The sequence below is a fragment of the Nyctereutes procyonoides genome, unplaced genomic scaffold (genome assembly GCF_905146905.1).
Source record: "Nyctereutes procyonoides isolate TBG_1078 unplaced genomic scaffold, NYPRO_anot_genome, whole genome shotgun sequence".
NCBI lineage: Eukaryota > Metazoa > Chordata > Mammalia > Carnivora > Canidae > Nyctereutes > Nyctereutes procyonoides.
Window position 1 is genome coordinate 18,748,030 of NW_026575037.1, and position 22,307 is coordinate 18,770,336.

At 46.2% G+C, this 22,307-nt stretch overlaps 1 protein-coding gene across 1 annotated transcript; it reads left to right on the forward strand.

The window, feature by feature from the left end:
* Positions 1–2,574: 2,574 nt before the first annotated feature.
* Positions 2,575–21,934, forward strand: IRF6 (interferon regulatory factor 6). The gene is made up of 9 exons (XM_055319280.1): positions 2,575–2,737; positions 7,030–7,113; positions 7,665–7,841; positions 11,679–11,883; positions 12,910–13,038; positions 15,199–15,342; positions 16,400–16,792; positions 17,500–17,618; positions 18,514–21,934. The coding sequence occupies exons 3-9, from the start codon at positions 7,668–7,670 to the stop codon at positions 18,736–18,738; spliced, it is 1,389 nt and encodes a 462-aa protein (XP_055175255.1). The 5' UTR covers positions 2,575–2,737; positions 7,030–7,113; positions 7,665–7,667; the 3' UTR covers positions 18,739–21,934.
* Positions 21,935–22,307: the final 373 nt, after the last annotated feature.

The following is a 22,307-nucleotide window of genomic DNA, read 5'->3' on the forward strand; positions in this document are numbered from 1 at the left end:
TAGTAGCAACAGTGCCTAGAAACATGGGTGATTTAAAAAAAATAATAACAACCAATACAGCACCAGTGAGAATAGACTCTGGTTGGGATGCTGAGCAGGGTCCAAGTGGAAAGGATCCTGGGTTTGGAAGTTCTAGGCTTGGCCTTGTGCCTAATTTGCTAGCTGACCTAGAGCAAATCACTTGATCTCCTTGGAACTCAGATTTCTCATCTATGAAAGGGGGGGTTTTGGATTAGAGGTTGCAAACTCATATGCCTACAGATCAGGCAATTACAATAAATGAGTGAATCCAACAGGGTGAGATAAAGCCCAATAAAGTCCTGGCTTTAACATGTGGATTCCATCTAAATGAGCCTCTGTTGTCAGACGCAACTGCTGAGCCAGGCTGTCCAGAGCATTTGACTCTTCAAGAGATGCTGAAAATATGCATGTTTATGTGAAATCTCCTGGTGTTTAAAATACTGTGTGGGTCAAGCAAACATCTCTAAGCCAGTTTTACCCTCAGACTAGAGGACTAGAAGGGTCCTCCCAGCTTGAATTTTCTGATTCTAACATGTCTTCTAAAGAAAATCTTAAAGAAATCACGGTAGTTATGGGGATTTCTGCCAATGCACAAGTGAATGCCTGTGTGTGGGCTCATGCTTGTATGACATAGGGCTTTTGGCTCCCTTGAAATGATGCTTTCCTGGTGGTCTTCCCCCCACCCCTCACACACACCTGCAGTGGACTGTTTGCTTGGTCTCAAGAGCCAAGCCCTGGGCCAAATGGGAGACGCTGCTTGAACTCATCAGCAGTAAAGAGCGGGCCGCATTGATGAGATAGTCCTTCCCCTCATGAAGGGAAGAGCGATCACCAGCTAGAAGCTGGCTAAATCAGGCTTGGGGACCTGCTATCTTCCCAGGCTCTGCTGGTTCTGTCCCTAACTGAACTGGCACTAAGAATCAAGTTCACATGATTCCAATCTGGAGTTCTCCAACACACCTGCACTTTCACCTGGGCTGGTGAAACTACCACGATCTGGGTAGCTTAAGCAGCAGAAATGTCTTGTCTCACAGTTCTGTAGGCTGGAAGTCCAAAATCAAGGTGTCACTAAGGTTGGATCCTTCTGAGGGCTCTGAAGGAAGGGTCTGTTCCAGGCCTCTCTCCCTGGCTTGTAGATGGTCATCTTCTCCCTGCGTTTCTTCACATCATCTTCCCTCTGTGTCTGTCTGCCTCTGTGTCCAAATTTCCCTTTTTCAATAAGGACACCAGTCATCATTGATTAAAGCCCACCCTAATGACCTCATTTTAACTGAATCACCTCTGTAAAGACTCAATGTCCAAGGAGGGTCACATTCTGAGGCATTGGGGGCTGTGGGATTTCAACATCTGAACTGAGAGAGGACACAACTCAACCATAACACCACTCTTTCATGGTCTCTCTGTCTTTGCTCTCAACCCCCAAACCTCAGTACCCTGCCCTGCCTATGCCCCTTCCTACCTGTGACAGCTCAGTGCTTCAGGGTCTCATGTGCTGGGACACAGCTCACTGTGAGCATGTACTCTACAAGGACTGGGGTTCACTGTAGTGGGGAAAGGAGAGGGAACTCTCATCAAACAGGAGACATACAGGCCTTGAATTTCAGGTAATAACAGGAAATGTCACCTTATTCTGTGAGGCACTGTCTACATGCTTTTTCTAGCCTTATACAAAAATTTCAAGCATTTATATATCCGTCAGTAAGTGCCAAAATACTGCTCCAAATACTTTGTATGAGGCAAATTACTGAACTCCAACAACACCCCTTTGTGGTGGGTACTTTGAGGGGGGTACTATTATTTACCTCATTGCACAGATAGGACCCTGAGGCCCAGAGAGTTTTGAAACTTTCCCAAGTCTGTATGTAGTAACTGAGGGAGCTGGGGTTTGGATCCCAACAGTTAGCTCCAGAGGCCATGCTTCTAATCATTACCGGATAACGATTGGAAAAGGTAGGAAATATTATTCTCATTGAATAGGAGAAAAGTGAGACCAAGAAGCCAAGTAACTCACACTTGGGTAAGAAGCAGAATAAAGGTGGAATTCCTGCCCTGGAAGCCATAGGGCTCCCCCCCTCCCCCGCATCCCCCCCAAAGGGGACCAGGTGTCCTGAGTCCCTGTTCTAGAATCCACTCACTTACTTACAGGCCCACAGGTAGTAGTAGCAGGGCCAGCCCTACTCTAAACCCTGATTTGTAGGTTAACTGTCTCCACACTGCAGGGTGACTATGGGGCATGAGGAAAGGGGAGGCACCCTTTGGGCTTCGGATCTGACCTCCCAGTCGCTTCCAGGGTCCAAGACCACCAGCCCGGAGGCACAACGAGGTCCAGACCGAGTCGGGGAATTCTCTTGGCCGGGGGTTAAGAGCCCCAGAGCGGGGTGGGGAGGGCCCAGCACCCCCAGCACCCCCCAGCACCGCCCAGGAACGCGGGGCACCCCATTTCCCGCGACCCGCCAATCCTCGCCGCGAGGGGGCGGGGCCGCACCTGGGGGGCGGGGCCGGGCGGCGGAGGGGGCGGCGGCGTCCCAGGGCGAGGCGCTGACGTGCGCTCGGCGCACCTGGGCCGGGCAGGTAAGCGCCGGGGCGGGCCGGGGAGCGGCGCTCGGAGTCGCGGGCTGCGCGGGGCCGGCTGTTGCTTCCCCGGCAGCTCGAGGACAGCGGTGGCGCCGTGATCGTAGCTGGGGACGGGGTTCCGAGGTAGCCGGATCGAGGAGAGGTGAGGACGCTAACTTCTGAACTCTAGCTTCGGAAGTGGGGGTGGGGGGGGTGGGGGCGGTTGGGGACACACCCGCCCGCCGAGTTTGGGGTTAGGAACCTTGCTTTGGCGACAGCCTGTTTGGGGAGAACCCCTGGGGTGGGGTGGCTGTCGCCTGGCTTTAGGGAGCTCTGGGGCGGTGCTGGCCCCGAAGTGGCCGCCCCCCCCACCCCCCGACCCCACACTTCGCTGTCTACCCCCTTTCCCTCCCTGCCCTCCCGGAGTGCGCTGCTCTCCGCCCCTACCCCTGCCCCTACGCTGGGACGGAGCTGCGGCGCCTCCCCTCCTCCGGTCTTGCTGGGCCGCTGGCCCCGGTGTCCCAAAGAGGGAATTTCCCAGGCCTGCAGGCCCTTAGTCCTGGTGGGTGTTGGAGAAATGGGGGGTAGGGGCGGCCAGGAGCTTTAGCCAGTTTTGTTTAGTTTAGTTTTTTTTTTTTTTTTTTTCTCCCCTTGAGTTTGTTTAGTGCAATCAGGCTCCTGCCTTGGGCCTGGGAGACACCCTTGGATTTCCAAGTAGCCAAGCTTGGCGCTGGGGAGGGTGGCGCTGGGTGTGGTCAGGGGGTGAGGCCCTCTTCGCCTGAAGGGGATGGAGGGTGGGTGTGGAAAAATGGGGAAAGTCTCCTAGGCTCGACTGGAAAGGAGGCCCCGGGTGCCACTCTTTACAGGGAGCCTGCTTTGCAGTAAGGAGGTCATCTCTGTCCCAACCTTGCTTTCCTGGGGGATGTCAAAAACGGAAGCCCGGAGAAGGGAGAGGGAGGGAGAAGGTGCTTGTGTAGGAGTTGGTGAAGGCTGGTGCTGACCCTGGAGACTAGATTAGTTTGAGGTGTGTGCGTAATGCATGACAGCAGCACCCAATACCTTGTGGCTCCCTCTCACCAGCCCCCAACTTCAATCCAGCAGGGAGGAAGGGCATGGGAATTATGGCTAGAGACCTGGAATTCACCTCCAAGCAGGGCTAAACTAAATGGAGGAAAGGTGGGGGGACTTGGAAGATGGTCTTCAGTTCCCTCAGTGGAGAGGGAAAAGCAGGACTACCTGGCAAGGGCGTTTTACTCTGAGCCGAACCATTAGCAGCCCAATCTCGAATCTCGACTTTGAGGTAGTGGTGCCCCTGGAAAGGAGTCTGGGCAGGGGCCGCAGAGGTGGCAGTGGAGGTTTTTATAAAGGCCCTGCTCCCTGGAGTGGGTGTGAGAGAGAACAGCTAGTGCCTTGGGGAGGTTGAAAGTATCCATGCTCAAGGCCCGGTGTGAGGGGAGTGGATGGGTTAGCATCTTTGCTCTTTGGCTGGGTAAGTACCTGTTGGAGACACAGGCCTTGAATTTCACTGTGATGGCCGCTAGAGATATCAGGGCCGAGTTCAGCTAGCCTAGTTCTGTGGGCATTGAGATTTGGGTGGTGAGCGTGTTTAGAAAGAGAACTCTGATTTAGGTGTGTTTGGGGGTGGGTGTCTTGCAGCCTCCTCCCTAGCCACTTGGCTCTTCATGCCGCTGGCATCTTGTTAATATTTTGGTTTACTCTCTTAGTGTGTAGAAGGAGGGACTTGGAAGGCAGGCTATGGTGGCAGGATTCAGTACAGCACACTCTGACTCAGGAGTGTTGGATCCAGGCCCCAGATGAAGCACTTTTCTGTGTCTTAATTAACCAGCTATAAAAATAGGGATGATAAGAGTACTACTTCCAGATTATGAGGATGAAATCAAACACGTTAAATAAAAGTGCATATAAAAACTGTAAAGTTGGGACGCCTGGGTGGCTCAGCGGTTGGGCGTCTGCCTTTGGCCCAGGGCATGCTCCTGGGGTCCAGGATCAAGTCCCACATCAGGCTCCCTGCACGGAGCCTGTTTCTCCCTCTGCCTGTGTCTCTGCCTCTCTTGCTGTGTCTCTTATGAATAAATAAATAAAAATCTTAAAAAAAAAAAACCCTGTAAAGTCCATGTAGTTATGAAGGATTGTTGGTATCAAGGTCTTAGCAGCTGAGGGGCATCATCTTTTAAACCTATCTATATCTATACATATCTTTTCTATGGCCGAGAAATGTCTTAGCTTCCTGTAGTTAAAAAAAAATACTACTTGTAGGGGCGACTGGGTGACTCAGTTGGTTTAGCATCTACCTTCGTTTGGCTCAGGTCAGGATCGAGCCCCTTGTTTATTGGTGCTCACTGCTTTGCTCCCTGCTCAGAGGGGAGTCTACTTCTCCTTCACCCTCTGCCCCTCTTCCTGCTTGTTCTCACTTTTTCTCAAATAAATAAAATTTTTAAAAAGAAATACAACTTGTATTTTTTCATTTTATTGTAAATTTAAACATCATTGTAGGAAAATGTGGATTATATACGAAAGTATGTATAGACAAGTATAAAATTCAGCCATAATCCTATCACAAGTAACCATTATGAATGTCTTATTACTTTGGTATATTATTTCTTTTCCTTTTTTTAACCGTATGTGTGTATGTGCCATATGTACACAAGTGCATGTTACCTTACAAGATGCAGATACTACTATACAGTCAATATTGTATGCTGTATTTTCTCCCTTAACCTCATGTTGTAAACATTTCCCCAAACCCAATAAAAATTCTTCAGACACCCCGTTAATGGCTCTTTAGTAATGCAGCCTGTGAGTATGTAATTAAGCCATCTTCCTCTGTTATTTTGGTTGCTTCCAACTATTCCCTCTCTGCCGGTTTTTAGAGTCCTCGTGGTGGCAAGTGGGGGAGATCTTGGCGACTTTGAGAAGGTGGAGAGGGTTAGCAGCGATGGAGGTAGGGCTTGGAGCAAGGCAGGCTGGGGCCAGGCTGCTCAGGTGTAGTGCCATCTTGAGAGAATGCTGAGAACCCAGGACTCTAGATCTTAACAATCAATCTCTCCGGGTGGCTGCTTCTCCTTCCCTAACACTATGTGCGGTTCCCTCTGTTGACCCAGTTGCTTTAATTTTTTCTTGATGAGCTGTCGATTAACGAGGATAAGCCCTTTTCTTCAAAGCCTGTGGTCCGTCAAGAAGTGGATTTCACATGTCTGACAAGCAGAGACATGGGACTTACCGGTGCTGCAATAGAAATTCTCAAAAGTCCCCCGTGAGGTTGACCAGTGTGCTACCTGGTGTCCTCTTCGTCCTTCCCCTGCTCTATCCCCTTTCCAGTAGGATAGGACTTAAAGGTAGAACTTGCCCTTGGGAGGATATGCATTTCTCTCCTCCTTATAAGGTAAATGTTTTCCTCGGTTTGACTGATGGCTTGACTTGCTGCCCTACAAAACAACCTAAATGAGGCCAAGAACATGGGGGTTGGGGGGACAGCTGAATACTGCATGCCAACCTTACCTGCCCACTGAGCTGGGCTCCCAGGGGGAAGGTTTCAGTTGCAAGCCTGGTTAATTGGGTCAGAAGGCTCAGGTGAGAGCAGGTCCTGCCTTGCTCTTAAAGTGCCAGAAGCCGAGTTGGGTTTGGGTTTTCCCTGTTTGTTGGGAGTCTGGCAGGGGAAGGAAGGAAGTGGTATTAGGAGCCACCCCCTCAGCTAAGCTCCTCTGAGTGGGAGCCTTCAGCTGACTCAACTGGTTTGGTTTCTGAACTGTGATCCAGGTGGGGATCTTCCTGGGTGGGAAGGTGACTTATTTACCTTCCTTTCCTCGGGCCACTGTGGGGCTCGAGCAGTTCCAGTGTGGATTTCTTCAGGGAGTCTGATGAAAACTGTGTGCTTTCTAAGCGACATTAGTGCTGGACACACAGTAGCCGAAGAACACGTTATTTGTTGAGTGAATGCGATTTTGCTGGCCTCACCTTAGGTAAAGCACAAAATGAGAACACCAAAAAAACCTAAACACAACATCCAAAGCAAATAGTTCTGTAGTGACCAGTTTTTCCTCAAGGCACCCTATCTGGGCAGGCCTTTGTCTGCTGCTGTGAGTGCTGGCTGTTGCCGAATGTTATCTGCTATGCCCGGGTATTTTTATGAGAATCAATTGCAGACTTTACCCAGGCCGGCTCCTGCAGCCAATGGGTTCACTTTAGCCTCGGTGGGGGAGATAAACAGACCCAGGTGGAGGAGGCTGAGCAGAGAGCAGAACTTGCCATGTGATTGTATTTAGCAGTCCAGGGTTAGGAGCTGTAGCATGTGATTATTCTAGGGCTCCTGAACTTTTCCAGACTCAGATGCAAGGAAGGGTCCTCGGAGCCTTTGTCCCCTGTGTTCCCAAGTCCTCTCCCAGCCACTGGATTGTCCTGTGGATAACCAACTCAGACACCCTTTTCTTGGCACAGAGTCTTTGGCTGGCCCAGAGAAAGGAAAGCTGACTTGAGGCCCCGCTCTCCGGATCCCCGTGGATACATTGCCTGTTCATCTCTGTAAGTGAGGACTTTGGAACCAGGACCCACCCCTTGCCTACTTCTCTCTCACCACGATTGTGTCATTTCTTACTAAAATATTCCCGTGTGCCTTTCGTTGTCTAAAAAGAGAGTACGCTTCAAATTCTTGCCCCTATCTTTGCTGTTTCCATAACATTTTTTTCTCCCTTCTCCTGAGATTGAAAAGAGCAATTTCACTTCTCTTCCAAAGTCTTTGGTTTTTCAGGAAGCCTGTGCTCCAGCGGGAATGACATCATCTTTTTTATTTTTCTGCTTCAGGATTTAAATAGAAGAAATGTGATCTACTTACATGATAAGTCTGATTTGGCTAGAACATGAAGTATAAATGGCTTTGGAATGAGAATCAAAAGAACCTTTTAACCTCTTTTCTTTTCTTCCCCACCTGGCACAGTTTATTCCCATATTTAGTTTCTTTGCTGTAATCTAATGAAACTGTAGCTCTATCATACGGGAACAGTGGCTGGGAAAAGTTCCCAGAGGCTGGCCTAATTCTCCTGCTCTCTCCCCACTCTTTATCCTCCCCCACCCAGATCATGGCCCTCCACCCCCGCAGAGTTCGGCTGAAGCCCTGGCTGGTGGCCCAGGTGGATAGTGGCCTGTACCCTGGGCTCATCTGGCTACACAGGGACTCCAAACGCTTCCAGATTCCCTGGAAACATGCCACCCGGCATAGCCCCCAACAAGAGGAAGAAAATACCATTTTCAAGGTAAAGCACTTCTTCCACCAATCTGACTACGCAATGCTTTCCAGTTCTGTCAGAACTTTCTGGGATTTTTTTTGTTGTTCTGTTTTCTATTTTGGCACAAGGAATACACTACATCCAAAATGCTGATGCATCAGAATGTTTATGAAGGGGGTGCCCAAACTTAGGCATAGTAATTTCTCTTGCTGGGGCATGTCTGTAATGTTTGAGGCTGTTTATTCTTTCGTATTGGTTGAAGGTACTCAACTCACATCCCAAAAGATCCAGGTGCAGTTGACTAAACTGGAAGTGATTGTATTGATGTGGTTGTTCTAAAAGTTCCCAGGGGTCAGCAGATGACTCTCACTCTTCATTCACTCAGGGCGCTTGCTATGAAGAGAGGTGCTTGGGCCTGGGAATGACTCTCCAGACCAGGACAGAACTACTGAGTGTTAGCAGGCTCCTAACATAACCTGTAGATTGGGTGTAGAGGGCCCTCTGAATGTTTTTCTTTTGATATTAAAGTACCTTGCTCCATCCATGACTTCTGCTTATAAATTAAACGTGATTTAGTACTAGTTTTTATTCTACAAGTATGTTTTCTTATATAAAAAATAGCTCTGATGTGAGAATTGTTTTGTTTAGCTGAAAACAAGATTGAATCATGGCATTTTACAAAATTTAGTGAAGCTAAAGCTTGGCCTAAGAAGTAGGTGAGAAGCTGGTTATGGGGAAAGGTATTATGTGGTTTGTAACTCAGGACCCTGTGTCTCTGCTTCAGACCAACCTCTTGGTGCTGGTCAGTCTTCCATCTTATGAGTTGCTTTAGTTTCTGCATCCCCAAGACATGAGGTAGTAAATTTAGTCTTTTCTTCCCCCTAAAAGCTGGAAGCTAGAAGTGAAATCCAGTCCCTACCCAGATTGATGCCCCAGGTTTCTTCATTTAGGAAGAAAGTAAATGAGTGCTTTTAATTTTAAAACAATTATATGAAAATGATAAGGAAAACATCTGTAAGCCAGACTCAATTACTGAAGTTGGCATCAAGAGGGGCATGGGCCTGCCCTGGCTCAGCTGGCCTCTGGTTGTGGCCTTGGTCTGAAAATGGATTTGTTGTTGGTGGTTGAGGATGGCTGGCCATGGGGGAAGAGGCTGGTTCCTGAAAGCCCCGCTCACGAGAGTGATCTGTGTGCTTAGGGCTTGAGAAAAAGGTGACTGCAGGAAACTTGTTTTATTTATATCCGTATCTCTGTTTGTGGAATGCTAAGGGAGGGCCTTGGAAATCAGGAGAAGAGTGAGGGTGCTTTCACAGATCCCAAGCTCTGACAGACCTTGGGCAGGATATCTGGGGGCGGGAGGGGAGCAGGGGGACACTAGTATTAAATGCTAGTGCCTGCATTTAAGTGCCTGCTCTGTATCCCGTGTCCATGATCTAATTATCAGCAACTCGGTAAGGGAGGTATTACTCTCATGTTGTAGATGCAGAGGCTGAGCCTCTGAGGAGCTAAATAACTTGCCAAAATCACACAGCCAGTAAGGGGTGTGGTCAGGATTTGAACCCAAGCCTATCTGCTACCCCATTCTGACTGGGAGTTGGAGGACCTGGTTTCAAATCCTACTACTATCAGTTGCATATATGGTCTTGAGCAAGTCACATAATCTCTTTGGGCTTTAGCTTCCCCTTCAGTAAAATGGGGATGAAACCAGTCTTACCTGCCTCACAGGATTGTTGTGAGAATTGAGTGAAATAATGTTTGGGGAGGGACTAGTGAATTACCACTTCTGGAAGAGGAGTAGGGACGTGCACAGTGACCTGAGAGTCAGAAGCAAGACTCAGAATGGGTTTAAATAAGTCATGTTTATAAATCACACTGATTGCCATGTGGTGGCTACCTCCCCCTGCTGTATCAGCCTTGGGCCCTCTGCACCATCTTGAGTGGGCCCTGAGGGGGAATGACTGTGTTGCGAGCAAGAAGCCGGGGTTTGTGGTTCTGGGTTAGTCTGGCTGTTCTCCATGGAGGGACAGGGGTTTAGGGAGCCACAGAAATATGTAGACCTGTGCCAAAGTCAGCATAGCCCAAGCCAGCTGGGTGGGGCCAGAGTGGGAGTGGGCACAGGGGATCAGATAAACGGAAGGGAAATGTGGTGAGGTAGCAGTCAGGTACCACCAGGTGCAACTGGAGATGTGCTTCTCAGATACTGCAGACCAGTGAAGATGCAATCCCTTGTAGGGAGCTGGATGGAACGGTGGCTGCACAGCCACATCAGGCAGCACCACTTTGTCAGACCTCTTCGTTCTCTACTGCAAAACAAATGCAGCTGCCCCCGTCTTGAGGCGATGGTAAGAAGTGAGCCTGAATCAGAAGAGAAGGATTTAAATTTGTATTGGCAGAAACTTCCTCATGATCCGTCAGGCTCTGGGGGATAGGGACTGAGGGAGATCAGCGAGCTCAACAGATGGGGCAGAAATTTTCCATTTCAGCTTGAGGTCAGAAGCAGAGGCAGGGGGTTGGGACTGGACAACGTGCTCTGTTCGCTTGAACAAGTTGGGGTGTGTTTCCTGGTTTTGAGTACTCTGCTAATGACATCTCCCTTTTCTGAATCAGAACATAATGTCCTGAAGAAAGCATAGAGATCTGAGAATATGTTAGCAGTGGGGGGGGGGGGGGGGGAGTGGATATCCTGGGAGCAGAAACCTCCATGCCTTTAGACCTGGAAACTGAAACCAGAGAGGAGGAGCCAGAGTGGCTTTAGCTCATGCCACCGGGCCCTGGTGTTTGCAGCAAAGTATTTCCAGTGAAGTGGGACTTTGAGGAACTAGGGAAGGGAAGGAGGTGTGGTTTGACTTGGACATGGGACTAGCTGAATGAGGCCCTCCGCCTTTAGCTGAACTCCCAGGGTATGCTTCCTGCCCTCCTACAGGCTATTATTTTTCTACACTTGTTTTCTACAATTACTTATCCATCAGATTGAAGAATGTAGAGGGAGGGAACAGCAAGGCCAAACTCTTCATATCACATGCCATCTCCCCTTGTCTTATTATATAAGTAATTAATGTCAAATATGCCCCCACCCTCCAATTACCTGAAATCCTGCTATCCAAGGTTACCATTAGCATTTTAGTGTATACAGTGGATGCTTGAACAGCATGGGTTGGAACTGTGCGGGTCCACTTATTTATTTTTAAGTTTATTTGTTTAAGTAATCTCTACACCCATCGTGGGGCCTGAACTTGCAACCTGGAGCTCAAGAGCTGCAGGCTTCTGACTGAGCCAGCCAGGTGCCCCTGCACTGGTCTACTTCTGTGATTTTTTTTTTTTAATAAATATAGTACTGTAAATTATGTTTTCTCTTATGATTCTCTTAATAGTATTTTCTTTTCTCTAGTTTACTTTATTGTAAGAAGATAGTATATAATATACAAAATACATGTTAAACTACTGTTACCAGTAAGATAGTTAAGTTTTAGAAAGTCAAAAATTATATATATGGATTTTTGATAGTGCAGGGGTTGGTATTCTGACCTCTGTATTGTTCAAGGGTGAACTGTATTTTTTCCAGACTTTTCTTTATTTTCAACCCTTATTATAGCCACTCTTGACAGGTGGTGCTGCACTGACAGTTGAGATAAGGCTCCTCCTTTCAAAAGATTGTGTTTGCATATGGCTTAATTTCCCTCAGGCCCTGCCTGGCCTGGTCCTGAGGGTGGTGTTTCTTCCTACAGGCTCTGTAAGTTGGGTTCAGATGGCGGGGCAGTCAGGCAGGGGTCTACATTGCATGTGTGTCTGTCTGTGAGAGGGTGAGCACATATGGTAGTGTTTCTGGGCAACAACAGGCATTCACTGCAGTTTCCTGTTCCTCAGGCGTGGGCTGTGGAGACAGGGAAGTACCAGGAAGGGGTGGATGATCCTGACCCAGCTAAATGGAAGGCCCAGCTTCGCTGTGCTCTCAACAAGAGCAGGGAATTCAACCTGATGTACGATGGCACCAAGGAAGTACCCATGAACCCAGTGAAGATATATCAAGTGTGTGACATCCCCCAGCCTCAGGGGTCGATCATTAACCCAGGTGAGGCCCCAACTGCTGGGGGGACAGGTGGACAGTAAGCCCTGTTTTGGGTTGGACTCTTAAAGAGAGAATTGACTTGAAAATTGCTTACAAAGTTTAAGATTGGTAAAAGCAAGAAACTCTTCTCCTAAGAAGGACCCAGAGAACAAAAGATGTAAAGTCAGCAAAGTCTCGTTCACTTAAGGGAATAGTTACTAGCCTGACTGCTTAAAGCATGAGAAAGTAGAGGGAGTATAGAGTCCTACTGCAGGAATAGCTTCCTGTGGGACCCTAGCTTCCTGTGGGACACAACACTGAGAGGAGAGGCCAAGTAGTTTTAAAGATGGAGGAATTAAAACTTAGAAGGTTTGAGTTCTGAACCTTGCTCTTATCACTTTGGTCCTTGTGGGACATTGAAGCAAGTCATTTGAACTTTAAGCCTCAGTTTCTTCAATGGCAAAATCTGGGCTCTCATCTTTCCTGCCTACTTGAAAGACTATTGTAAGACTCAATTGACATGACATTTAAAAGCTATTAAGTTCTCTGAAAATGTTGGGTGAGTGATTATTTGTAGGATACTTTCTCTAAGAGAATACAACCTGATCCTATTTACCCAACGCTTAGCAAATACCAAGAGCTAGATAATTAAGACTTGTTCTCCAATGAATCTAGTGAGGCCCTGCCAAGAGGGAAGGGTCCGTCCTCACATTACACTTACAAAGTGGAGAAGTTGGCATCCTTGAGTCCTTAAAAGGGATGCTTAACATGTAGCAAGAGGTTTACAGTAGGAATTAAGAGATTTCTAGGGAAAGGGATAGGGTCTGCAACTCCTACATAGAGACATTAGAGCTCAGTAGGAGGAGTTAGAGCCAGAGGTTAATACACCTTTGGTGCCCACTCCTTTTGGCTAGGGCATTGAGGGTACACACTGAACCCCAGGGAGTGTCTGTACTAATGGTACCTAGCATGTACAATGGATCAGCTGCAAGGATGACCGTGCAACCCCAGGGGCTCACCTGTGGGCTTATGTGTCTGTTTCTTGGTTAGGATCCACTGGATCTGCTCCTTGGGATGAGAAGGATAATGATGTAGATGAAGATGATGAGGAAGATGAGCTCGATCAGTCACAACACCATGTTCCCATCCAGGACACCTTCCCCTTCCTGAACATCAATGGTGAGTGAGAGATGGTAGGTGGTACAGAAGAATGAAGGCTTTGACTTTGTACTGCTGACCTCTCAGGCCCCACTGCATGGGGAGCAGTGACCATGCCCTATGGTCAAGCTGCTGGTCTATTAGCAAGTAGAGGTCATAGACAAGGGAACTCTGCTGGTCCAATTATCCCAGTGGGCAACTTCCAGGCATAGAGAACATCTTCTGAATCTTACAGATAATTCAGAGAAATTAAACATTTAAATTAATTCTCAATCCCACATACAAATACATCAGTTGTCATAAATTTCACTGATTTCCTTGAGGCCAAGTGCAGATATAATTTTGATGGATAATAGGCAAACTCGTTCACTATTTCCCTTGTTATAAATTTCGTGTCACTTTCTTAGCAGGGTCTACTCTGCTAAGGCTATATCATGGGGGAACTTGTAGTTTCTACAGCTCTTAATACTAAGCTTTGATAGAATTTATCTGCAAGAGATGTTTTGCTGCTTTTATGGACTTTTTGAATTCAGTATCTCAGGAAAAATGAGTGGAGAGGTTGGAAGGTCACTGTGACAGAACAGGCACTGATTCTTCCATTGCACATTCTGAGGATGCTCAAACACAGGGTGAAGTGCTCTTCAGCATCTTCACTTGAACTGTCCACTGAAATGCTCCTAGTCTAATGCCATGCATTAGTTGAGAAGCTTGTCACTGCCTTTTTAGTTCCATCTGGCTGCTATGGGTCAAATGAGACACTTGTGCCACTTAGAAAATTTATCAAGATGATTCCTTTGGGATTTTGGAGTACCTACTCTAGATGATTCCCTTACCTTTGAGAATCAGGAAATGATTCTTATTACCTGTCCACTTGCCCTCCTTCACTTAACCTGCCATTTATGTCTTTACAACCAAGTGATGAGTAAAGAAAAATATCATTGAGCTCTTTCAGGTCAATATTGCCACATGCTATATTCCCACTTAGTGATTTTGAGTTGGATATCTGGAAATATGAGATTCATGTTCTCTCTCTTTCTCTCTCCCCTCCCTTCCCTTTGCCCCTCCCCCCTCATTTGTGCACTTGCTTTTTCTTTCTCTCTCTCTCAAATAATAAGTAAATCTTTAAAAATAAAAAATAAAAACAAAAAAGTAAACTAGGTACATAGATTTAAGCAGACTTCTGCACAAAGGGTCAAAGAAACATTAACTTCTATGATTTCAGAGCTGTTGGGGCAGAAGAATTGTTGAAGAATAGATGCCTAAGAAGTGAGGCTAGGAGGAGAAATCTGTAGACTTTGGAGTAAACCAACTTTGAGAATAGCAGGAAAATAGGATGGGTATTTCATTTTCTTTCTTAAAAGCTTTAATCAGATACTTTTGAATAAATATTGGTTTTACATGGTTTAAAATTCATAATGGTACAAAAAGGTAATAATTGCAAGGTTTTCCTTCCTTTCTGTCTCTGAACCCCGTTCAGTTTCCCTGGAGGAAACTGTGATCTTTTCAGATTTTTGGGTATCCTTCCAGATGTTTTGTGCATGTAAAAGTATTTGTTTTTAATGGAATTTCTATACTCTCAAAGCTAATCAGCTAATTCAATTAAGTTCATTTTATTTTATTTTATTTTTTTAAGATTTTACTTATTTATTTGAGAGAGAGAGAGAGAGAGAGAGAGAGGCAGAGACACAGGCAGAGACACAGGCAGAGGGAGAAGCAGGTTCCATGCAGGGAGCCCGACGTGGGACTCGATCCCAGGATTCCAGGATCATGCTCTGGGCCGAAGGCAGACGCTCAATTGCTGAGCCACCCAGGCGTCCCAATTAAGTTCATTTTAAAGAAGACAACCAATTTCTGTTTGATTGCTGGAGTCACAATCTGCAACAGGGAACCGTTCATTCATGTTCATTCTCATTTAACCCCAGAAAAAACTCACATGTCTGATAATCTTCAGCAAATGCAGGTTTTATGGGAGAACTAATATGATTAGGAAGTAGAAGCAGGGGAACTGTATTTCTTATTGTGTGTGTGTGTTAGTTGTGGGGATCACTGATGGGCTGCCATAGTGAGTCATAGTCCAGTGTTTGGCTCTTATCTATGGACTTTGTTGGGTTTTAGAGCCCCAATCCAGGTGATGTACATGCGTGGTGCCCCTGCCCGCTCACCCACATCCTTCTGTTCTAGGTTCTCCGATGGCACCAGCCAGTGTGGGTAACTGCAGCCCTGAAGCAGTGTGGCCCAAAACTGAACCTCTGGAAATAGATGTACCCCAGACACCTATACAGCCCTTTTATAGCTCTCCAGAGCTGTGGATCAGCTCTCTCCCAAGTAAGTGAGACTTAATCTTTCTAGCTAGGTCTTCGGCTCCTATTCTAGTCCCTTCCCTGCCCCACCTGCTTCTTCTATTTCTTTGCCATGTATAGAATAGCTACCTGTCCTATAGGCAGCCTCTGTGTCTGGTTCCTGGTTGACCAATGAATCATCAGGGAAGAAGTGAAGAAACATTAGTTCACGTCTGCTTGCCCAAGGTGATGCTGACTGGTTGTAGCTCTAGGTTACTCACCTCTTAGGTGGGTGTAAAGCCTAGGTTAATCAGTTTGGCTAGGGGATCTGGGCACAAGGCCAGTTGTGGGATAGGAAGATTAATGGCCATGGATTTGATCAAGAAAATTCTTGGATTTTGAGGGGATTTTGGAAGGGAGAAAAATCTTTCTAAATTGAACACAAATTGATCTCAATGAAGAATCAGTGTCACTGTCTCATCTCCCTTTCACACTATACATGGTGGTAGTGGGAATAGGATGGGGATGTGAGGGCTAGTATTTTGTCCAAGAGGCTAATAGCTTTGATCGTCTTACAGGGTTCAATTGAGACCTGATGGGTGAAAATTTACTTTGCCGTGAACTGTGTCCTTTTATGGTAAATTATTAGAACAGATCCGCAGTGTGTGCTGTGTGTGTAATTTTCATAAAAGACAAGATGGCTTGGTATTTTTCCTTATTCTTCTGGTTTCTTTAAAGATGAGACCCAAACCAGATACCTTAGTTTTTGGGTCCTTCTAATGTCTACTGATGTGAAGACTCGGTCAGTGTAAATGAGGGACTGGACCCAGAAGTTTGCTTGAAGAAATTCTAGCACTTAGGGTGTAATGATTAAACAGATAGTATACGTGGACCTTGAACTGTCTGCTTTTAAGGCAGTCTTTTGAGTGAGTATTCCAGGGATAGGCTGAGGTCTTCCTTTGTTGTAGGAAGAATAACTACGGTAGTGACCTTCCTGAATGCTAGCTGAAAAGTGGCTTGATCTTGATGGACTTGCATGAGTCTCAGGGATAGACAAGCAGAGCATTAGAGCAGGATTCTCACTGTCCTCTCTCAACTTGCAGTGACTGACCTGGACATCAAGTTTCAGTACCGTGGGAAGGAATACGGGCAAACCATGACTGTGAGCAACCCCCAGGGCTGCCGGCTCTTCTATGGCGACCTGGGTCCCATGCCTGACCAAGAAGAGCTCTTTGGTCCTGTCAGCCTGGAACAGGTCAAGTTCCCAGGGCCAGAGCATATCACCAATGAGAAGCAGAAGCTGTTCACCAGTAAGCTGCTAGATGTCATGGACAGAGGACTGATCCTGGAGGTCAGCGGTCATGCAATTTATGCCATCAGGCTGTGCCAGTGCAAGGTGTACTGGTCTGGGCCATGTGCCCCATCACTTGTTGCCCCCAACCTGATTGAGAGGCAAAAGAAGGTCAAACTATTTTGTCTGGAAACGTTCCTTAGTGGTAAGTCTTTTTTCAGAAGGTTGGTGTCTGGGAACTTCTCCCTAGAAGTAGGTTTTCCACCTTCCCTACCCACTTTCCTGGCTCTGCAAAGATCTTAATAAAAAAAAAAAAAAAACTCCTGGAGGAAGTGAAGGTAGAACAGAACCTTAGTTCTGAAAAATGAAAGTGGCCTGGGCAACAAAGAAGGGCATTCCACTCTAAAGCTATGTACTTGGAAGCTATTTTTAGGTTGGTTGTGACTCTTTTAGTGACAGAAGAGGGAGACAGCCTTGTCATTATTGCCAAATGCCACTAATGCCACCTTAACTTTGGAAGCTGAATTCATCATAATCAGCAAAACATATACTCTTCTCATTTGGGAAACATCGGAGTGGCAAATTCAAGCAGACAAATTTAGGGAGAACACTGAGATATAGATTTCACAATATCATTTGAACCCCAGGTCTAGTTTAGTGATGTCCAATAGAACCCTCTGAAATGATAAAAACGTTCTCTATTTGTGTTGTCCCCAATAGCCCACATGGAGCTACTGAGCACATAAATAAATGTGACTCATATGATGAAGAAACTATTTAATTTTAATTAATTTAAATGTATTAACCACATGTGGCTAGTGGCCACCACACTGGACACCATAAAAGATGGTATTTACTGAGTGGATATGGAATGGCTCCAGTACACCAAATTTGCTCTTCCACCTTCTACAGATCTCATTGCCCACCAGAAAGGACAGATAGAGAAGCAGCCACCATTTGAGATCTACTTATGCTTTGGGGAAGAATGGCCAGATGGGAAACCCCTGGAAAGGAAACTCATCTTGGTTCAGGTGAGGATATGAGGATGTGTCAACAACTCTTAGCCTTTTTACGAATGCGTCAGCCTCTAGGACTAGGGTTGTGCTGAGCAAAGATCCATCAGCCGATGTGCATTTTATTTTATTATTTTTTTAATTTTTATTTATTTATGATAGTCACAGAGAGAGAGAGAGGCAGAGACACAGGCAGAGGGAGAAGCAGGCTCCATGCACCGGAAGCCCGATGTGGGACTCGATCCCGGGTCTCCAGGATCGCGCCCCGGGCCAAAGGCAGGCGCCAAACCACTGCGCCACCCAGGGATCCCCCGATGTGCATTTTAATCCCACCAGATAGAGTAGCAGATTCAAGCTTTGTTTATTTTAAGAACCAAGTAGGTCCTATCAAAGTAGGATCAGGCTGGAGCACACAGGGTCCTCATAGTAGATGCTAGGTTTAGTGAAGAACTTATCTTGCATTCTCTTACTGACATTAGAGTCTTGCTGAAACCTAACAGGATAGGATCCTTTCCAGCTCTTTTAGAAAAACCTTTTGAGTTACTTTTAAGGATGTAACCTTATTTTAGTAAGTGGCAGCAAGACCACTTGGGTTTGGTCTATGGATTGTAAAAAAAAAAAAAAAGCTAAGTCAATAGATGAAATGTGGGTAAAAGTCTTACTAAATAAGCAGCTATTTATTTAGGCATGTGATGTGATGAAAGATATAGGGTCTTTGCCTTCATTTGAACCAAGGTCTAGAGTGAACCTTGGCAAGATGGTCCAGACAGATAAAGGCATACCCTGTTTCTAGACATAAGAGTTGGGGGCTTCCCCAGGGCCTCACTAACCCTTTCTATAATCTTGAGTCCCCTCTGCTCTTTAAAAATACCTTTTCTTCAGTGGATATCTGTGTGCTCTGTGTCCTGAACAGGTCATTCCAGTGGTAGCTCGGATGATCTACGAGATGTTTTCTGGTGATTTTACACGGTCCTTTGACAGTGGCAGTGTCCGCCTGCAGATCTCAACTCCAGACATCAAAGATAACATCGTTGCTCAACTGAAGCAGCTGTACCGCATCCTCCAAACCCAAGAAAGCTGGCAGCCCATGCAGCCCACCCCCAGCATGCAACTTCCCTCTGCTCTGCCAGCCCAGTAATCATGAATGCCATCTTTTTTTACAATATTGTACATATATTTTTTATTATTCAGATTTAACCAGCTTCAAAACCTCTTCTTTCTAACAATGTTAGTGGTCTCCAATTCTCCACATATCTGGCTTTTGAAGTTGATTTATTTATGGAAAAATCACCCTTCATATTCCCCCTTTCTTTTTTAAACCTCCCAATGTTAGTGTAAAATAGTAGAAGGAGATTTGGCCTGGGACTTCAGACACCAGCATTCTAGCTGCAGCTCTGCTTCAGTGGTGTGACCTTGAAACACCAAATCATTTAACCTCTAAGCTTCCGATTCATTATTGTAAAATGAAGGGGTTGGAACAATGCCTGAAATAATGCCAGTTAAAACTCTGACCTGATGACTTCATTCTACTTGTACAAGGCAAAACTGCCTGGAACAGAACCCTTCTGCATTGTTCTTGCACCACATTTTTTTCTTGCTTTCATTAAAGTTCCCTCAAGCGCTGATTTGTCCAACATTGATCTCCGTTTGACCTGTTCTGCTAGTATAGTAAGCTTGCTCCCTGACGGGGTGAGAGGGAGGAGAGCTGGCTGGTTGCTTAGGAACCAAGCTTGATATCTAAATAGAAATAGGTGCCAAAGTCTGAAAGTCACCTGGTCTGTGAAGGAAAAGCTCATAAACTGAGCAATCTGTCAACAGAAGGCCCAGGGATTCTGCAGAGTTGGTTGTCAGTTGTTTCCCTTGCCACCAAATAACACTGTGCATGTGGTAGATGAGAGTATGTAACTCAGTGGTACCTTTCAGAGAGGATAGAGCTCTTTCTTTTTCTTCCTTGAGGAAGACCTGGGAGTGAGCGAGGTATGCAGTACAAACTCCTCACTAAAAAAGGGATAATTCCTTCTTGTTTGGGAATTTTTCCAGTGTTACTATCATTTGGATTTTTTTTTTTTTTTTTTACAAGAGTGAATGCTTCTCCCTTCTTGTGGAGGTAGCTGGGTGTGAACTACTCAGGTGATGATTGGTTGTAGAACATTGCAGCTACAGCTGTCATAGACTGGTCTTATCTATTAGCTTTTGCTCAGTGTCTGACCTTTCTGCCCCATTCCCAACCTTAAAAAAAAGTAGAATTTAAACTCCAAGACCTAAATGGAAAACAAGATGTTAATCTCTAGTTGCAGGCCCCTAATCCTTTTGAATACTGATGCCGATCAGTGCCAGGCCGTTGTAAGAAAACCCATGTCTAGTGTGCTACCCTTGAACTGGGCCATCCGCTACTTGCTACTGAAATTGAATTAGCTGAACACTGAGGCTAGCTTCAAAAACCATAAGCTCGGGATCCCTGGGTGGCGCAGCGGTTTGGCGCCTGCCTTTGGCCCAGGGCGCGATCCTGGAGACCCAGGATCGAATCCCATATCGGGCTCCCGGTGCATGGAGCCTGCTTGTCCCTCTGCCTGTGTCTCTGCCTCTCTCTCTCTCTCTGTGACTATCATAAATAAATAAATTAAAAAAAAAGACTATTAAAAAAAAAACAAAAACCATAAGCTCAATTCAGTTACAGTTGACAATGGGACTTATTTAGAATGTGTAAGCTGTGGTTTTAGGGTCTCTACGGGACATAGTGGGATCTGCTGTTACTAAAATATGACCAGGAGAAATCTGGGTAAATGCCAGGTGCTCAGCTGGGGGCAGAAGTTGGGCTTGTAGAGACCAGGAAACATGCAAGATATAGAAACTTTATTTTTTTTTAAGATTTTATTTATTCATGAGAGACACACAGAGGCAGAGACACAGGCAGAGAGAGAAGCAGGATCCATGAAGGGAGCCCGATGTGGGACTTGATCCCAGGACTCCAGGATCATGCCCTGGGCAGAGGGCAGGTGCTCAACCTCTGAGCCACCCAGTCGTCCCAAAACTTCATATTCTTTGGTCATTTTGAGTAACGTGAAGGATTCATTTGGTATCTGCTCATTCTGTAACTGCACAGCTCAAAGTTAAAAAGAACTCACTGTAGGTAAGTTGGGAGGGCAACTGCTAGATCTGGGTAGTCTTTCTCCCTTATGATGGGAGAGGCTAATAGCCAGGCTCTCCTTCTTGATGGGGGCCCAGATAATTTGAGCTGGCAAAGTGTTGAAGATTGTATTCTTAAGGGCCAAGAAGGCTCACACGCTTGTAGTATGTGACTCTAATGAAAAGTTTACAAAGATCCAGAGGAATGGATGAGTGGTTTTATGTAGTCTTCATTAGAGAGCCCAGTTTCTTCCAATGTTTTTTTTTTTTTTCTTTTAATCATTTTCAGAATGCTGGGAGAGGAGCCCCTGGGTGGCTCTGTTGCTCTGTTGGTTAAGTGTTGGATTCTTGATTTTGGTTCAGGTCATGATCTCAGGGTCATGAGATTGAGCCCCACATCTGGCTTCATACTCAGTGGGGAGCTGCTTGAGATTCTCGGTCTCCCTCTTCCTCTGCCACCCCTTCTCCACACCGCTTGCACACTCCCTAATAATAAATAAATCTTAAACAACAACAACAAAAACCCAAAAAAACCCACAAAAAATGCTGGGAGTGTGCATGCTGGGCTGTCCACTGGTCTCCCTCAGTGTTCCTTCTCTGCTTCTCGTGGATAGATAGATACCAGGTGCGGTTTCTTCCTTGGAGTGTTATCTCCTTTGCTGGCTCTATCACACACACTCTTGGTGTGTTCTACTTCCTTGCCTCCACCTTGCTTAAGAGTGGAAAGGGATTTGGATGATGCCATTACCTCTTCTGTCTGTTCTCCGCCAACCTGGATTAGTTCAGAATGAAACCAGAACACTACGGATAAATTGGGAGGGCAAGTGCTGGACCTGGGCTTGTCCCTTTCCCCATATAATCAATTAGGCCTCTGTTTATATGTCCCCGTATCGTTCCTTTCTCAGAGTAATCAGTCCCCTTGCAAATGTTCAGCATCTGTGTCCTATTTGACCCCAAACTCCCTGAAGGTAGGGATGGTGTGCCTTGGACTTTGCGGCCAATGTCTGCTACATGCTCTTGTTCCCGACTAGAACTGATCCTTGACCACCACCACTTGGCACTGCCACAGGCTCACTTACGCTAAGTGTTTCTTGATAAACATGGTACAGTACGGCAGATGTATTTTCTTACGATTTTTTTTAACGTTTCCTCTTTCCCTACTGTTACCTATTGTAAAAGAATACAATATATAATGTTGCTATAACAAACATGTGTTGCCTGTTTATATTATTAGAAACGCTTCTGGTCAACAGTAGGGGATTAGTAAAGTTCGGGGGGGGGGGTGGTGGTGGTGGTGGTTAAAAGTCCTATTCAGAGTTTCTACTGTGGGGGGGGGTAGAGAAGGGGGGGGCACTCCCTACCACCTGCGGTTGTGCAAAGGTCAACTGTAATTGGTTCTTCGAATAAACGAATGAACTGAACGAAGTCTTTCATTTTATAGACTTACTGCTAGTGACCACGGGAAAATAAAATAAATATGGGGAGTGGGGGGGGGGGAGGCAAAAAAAAAAAAAAAGTCGTAGAATTCGTTTCTAGTCTGTGCTTCTGACTCCCTCTGAGGGAAGAGTGGGTGTTAGGCCG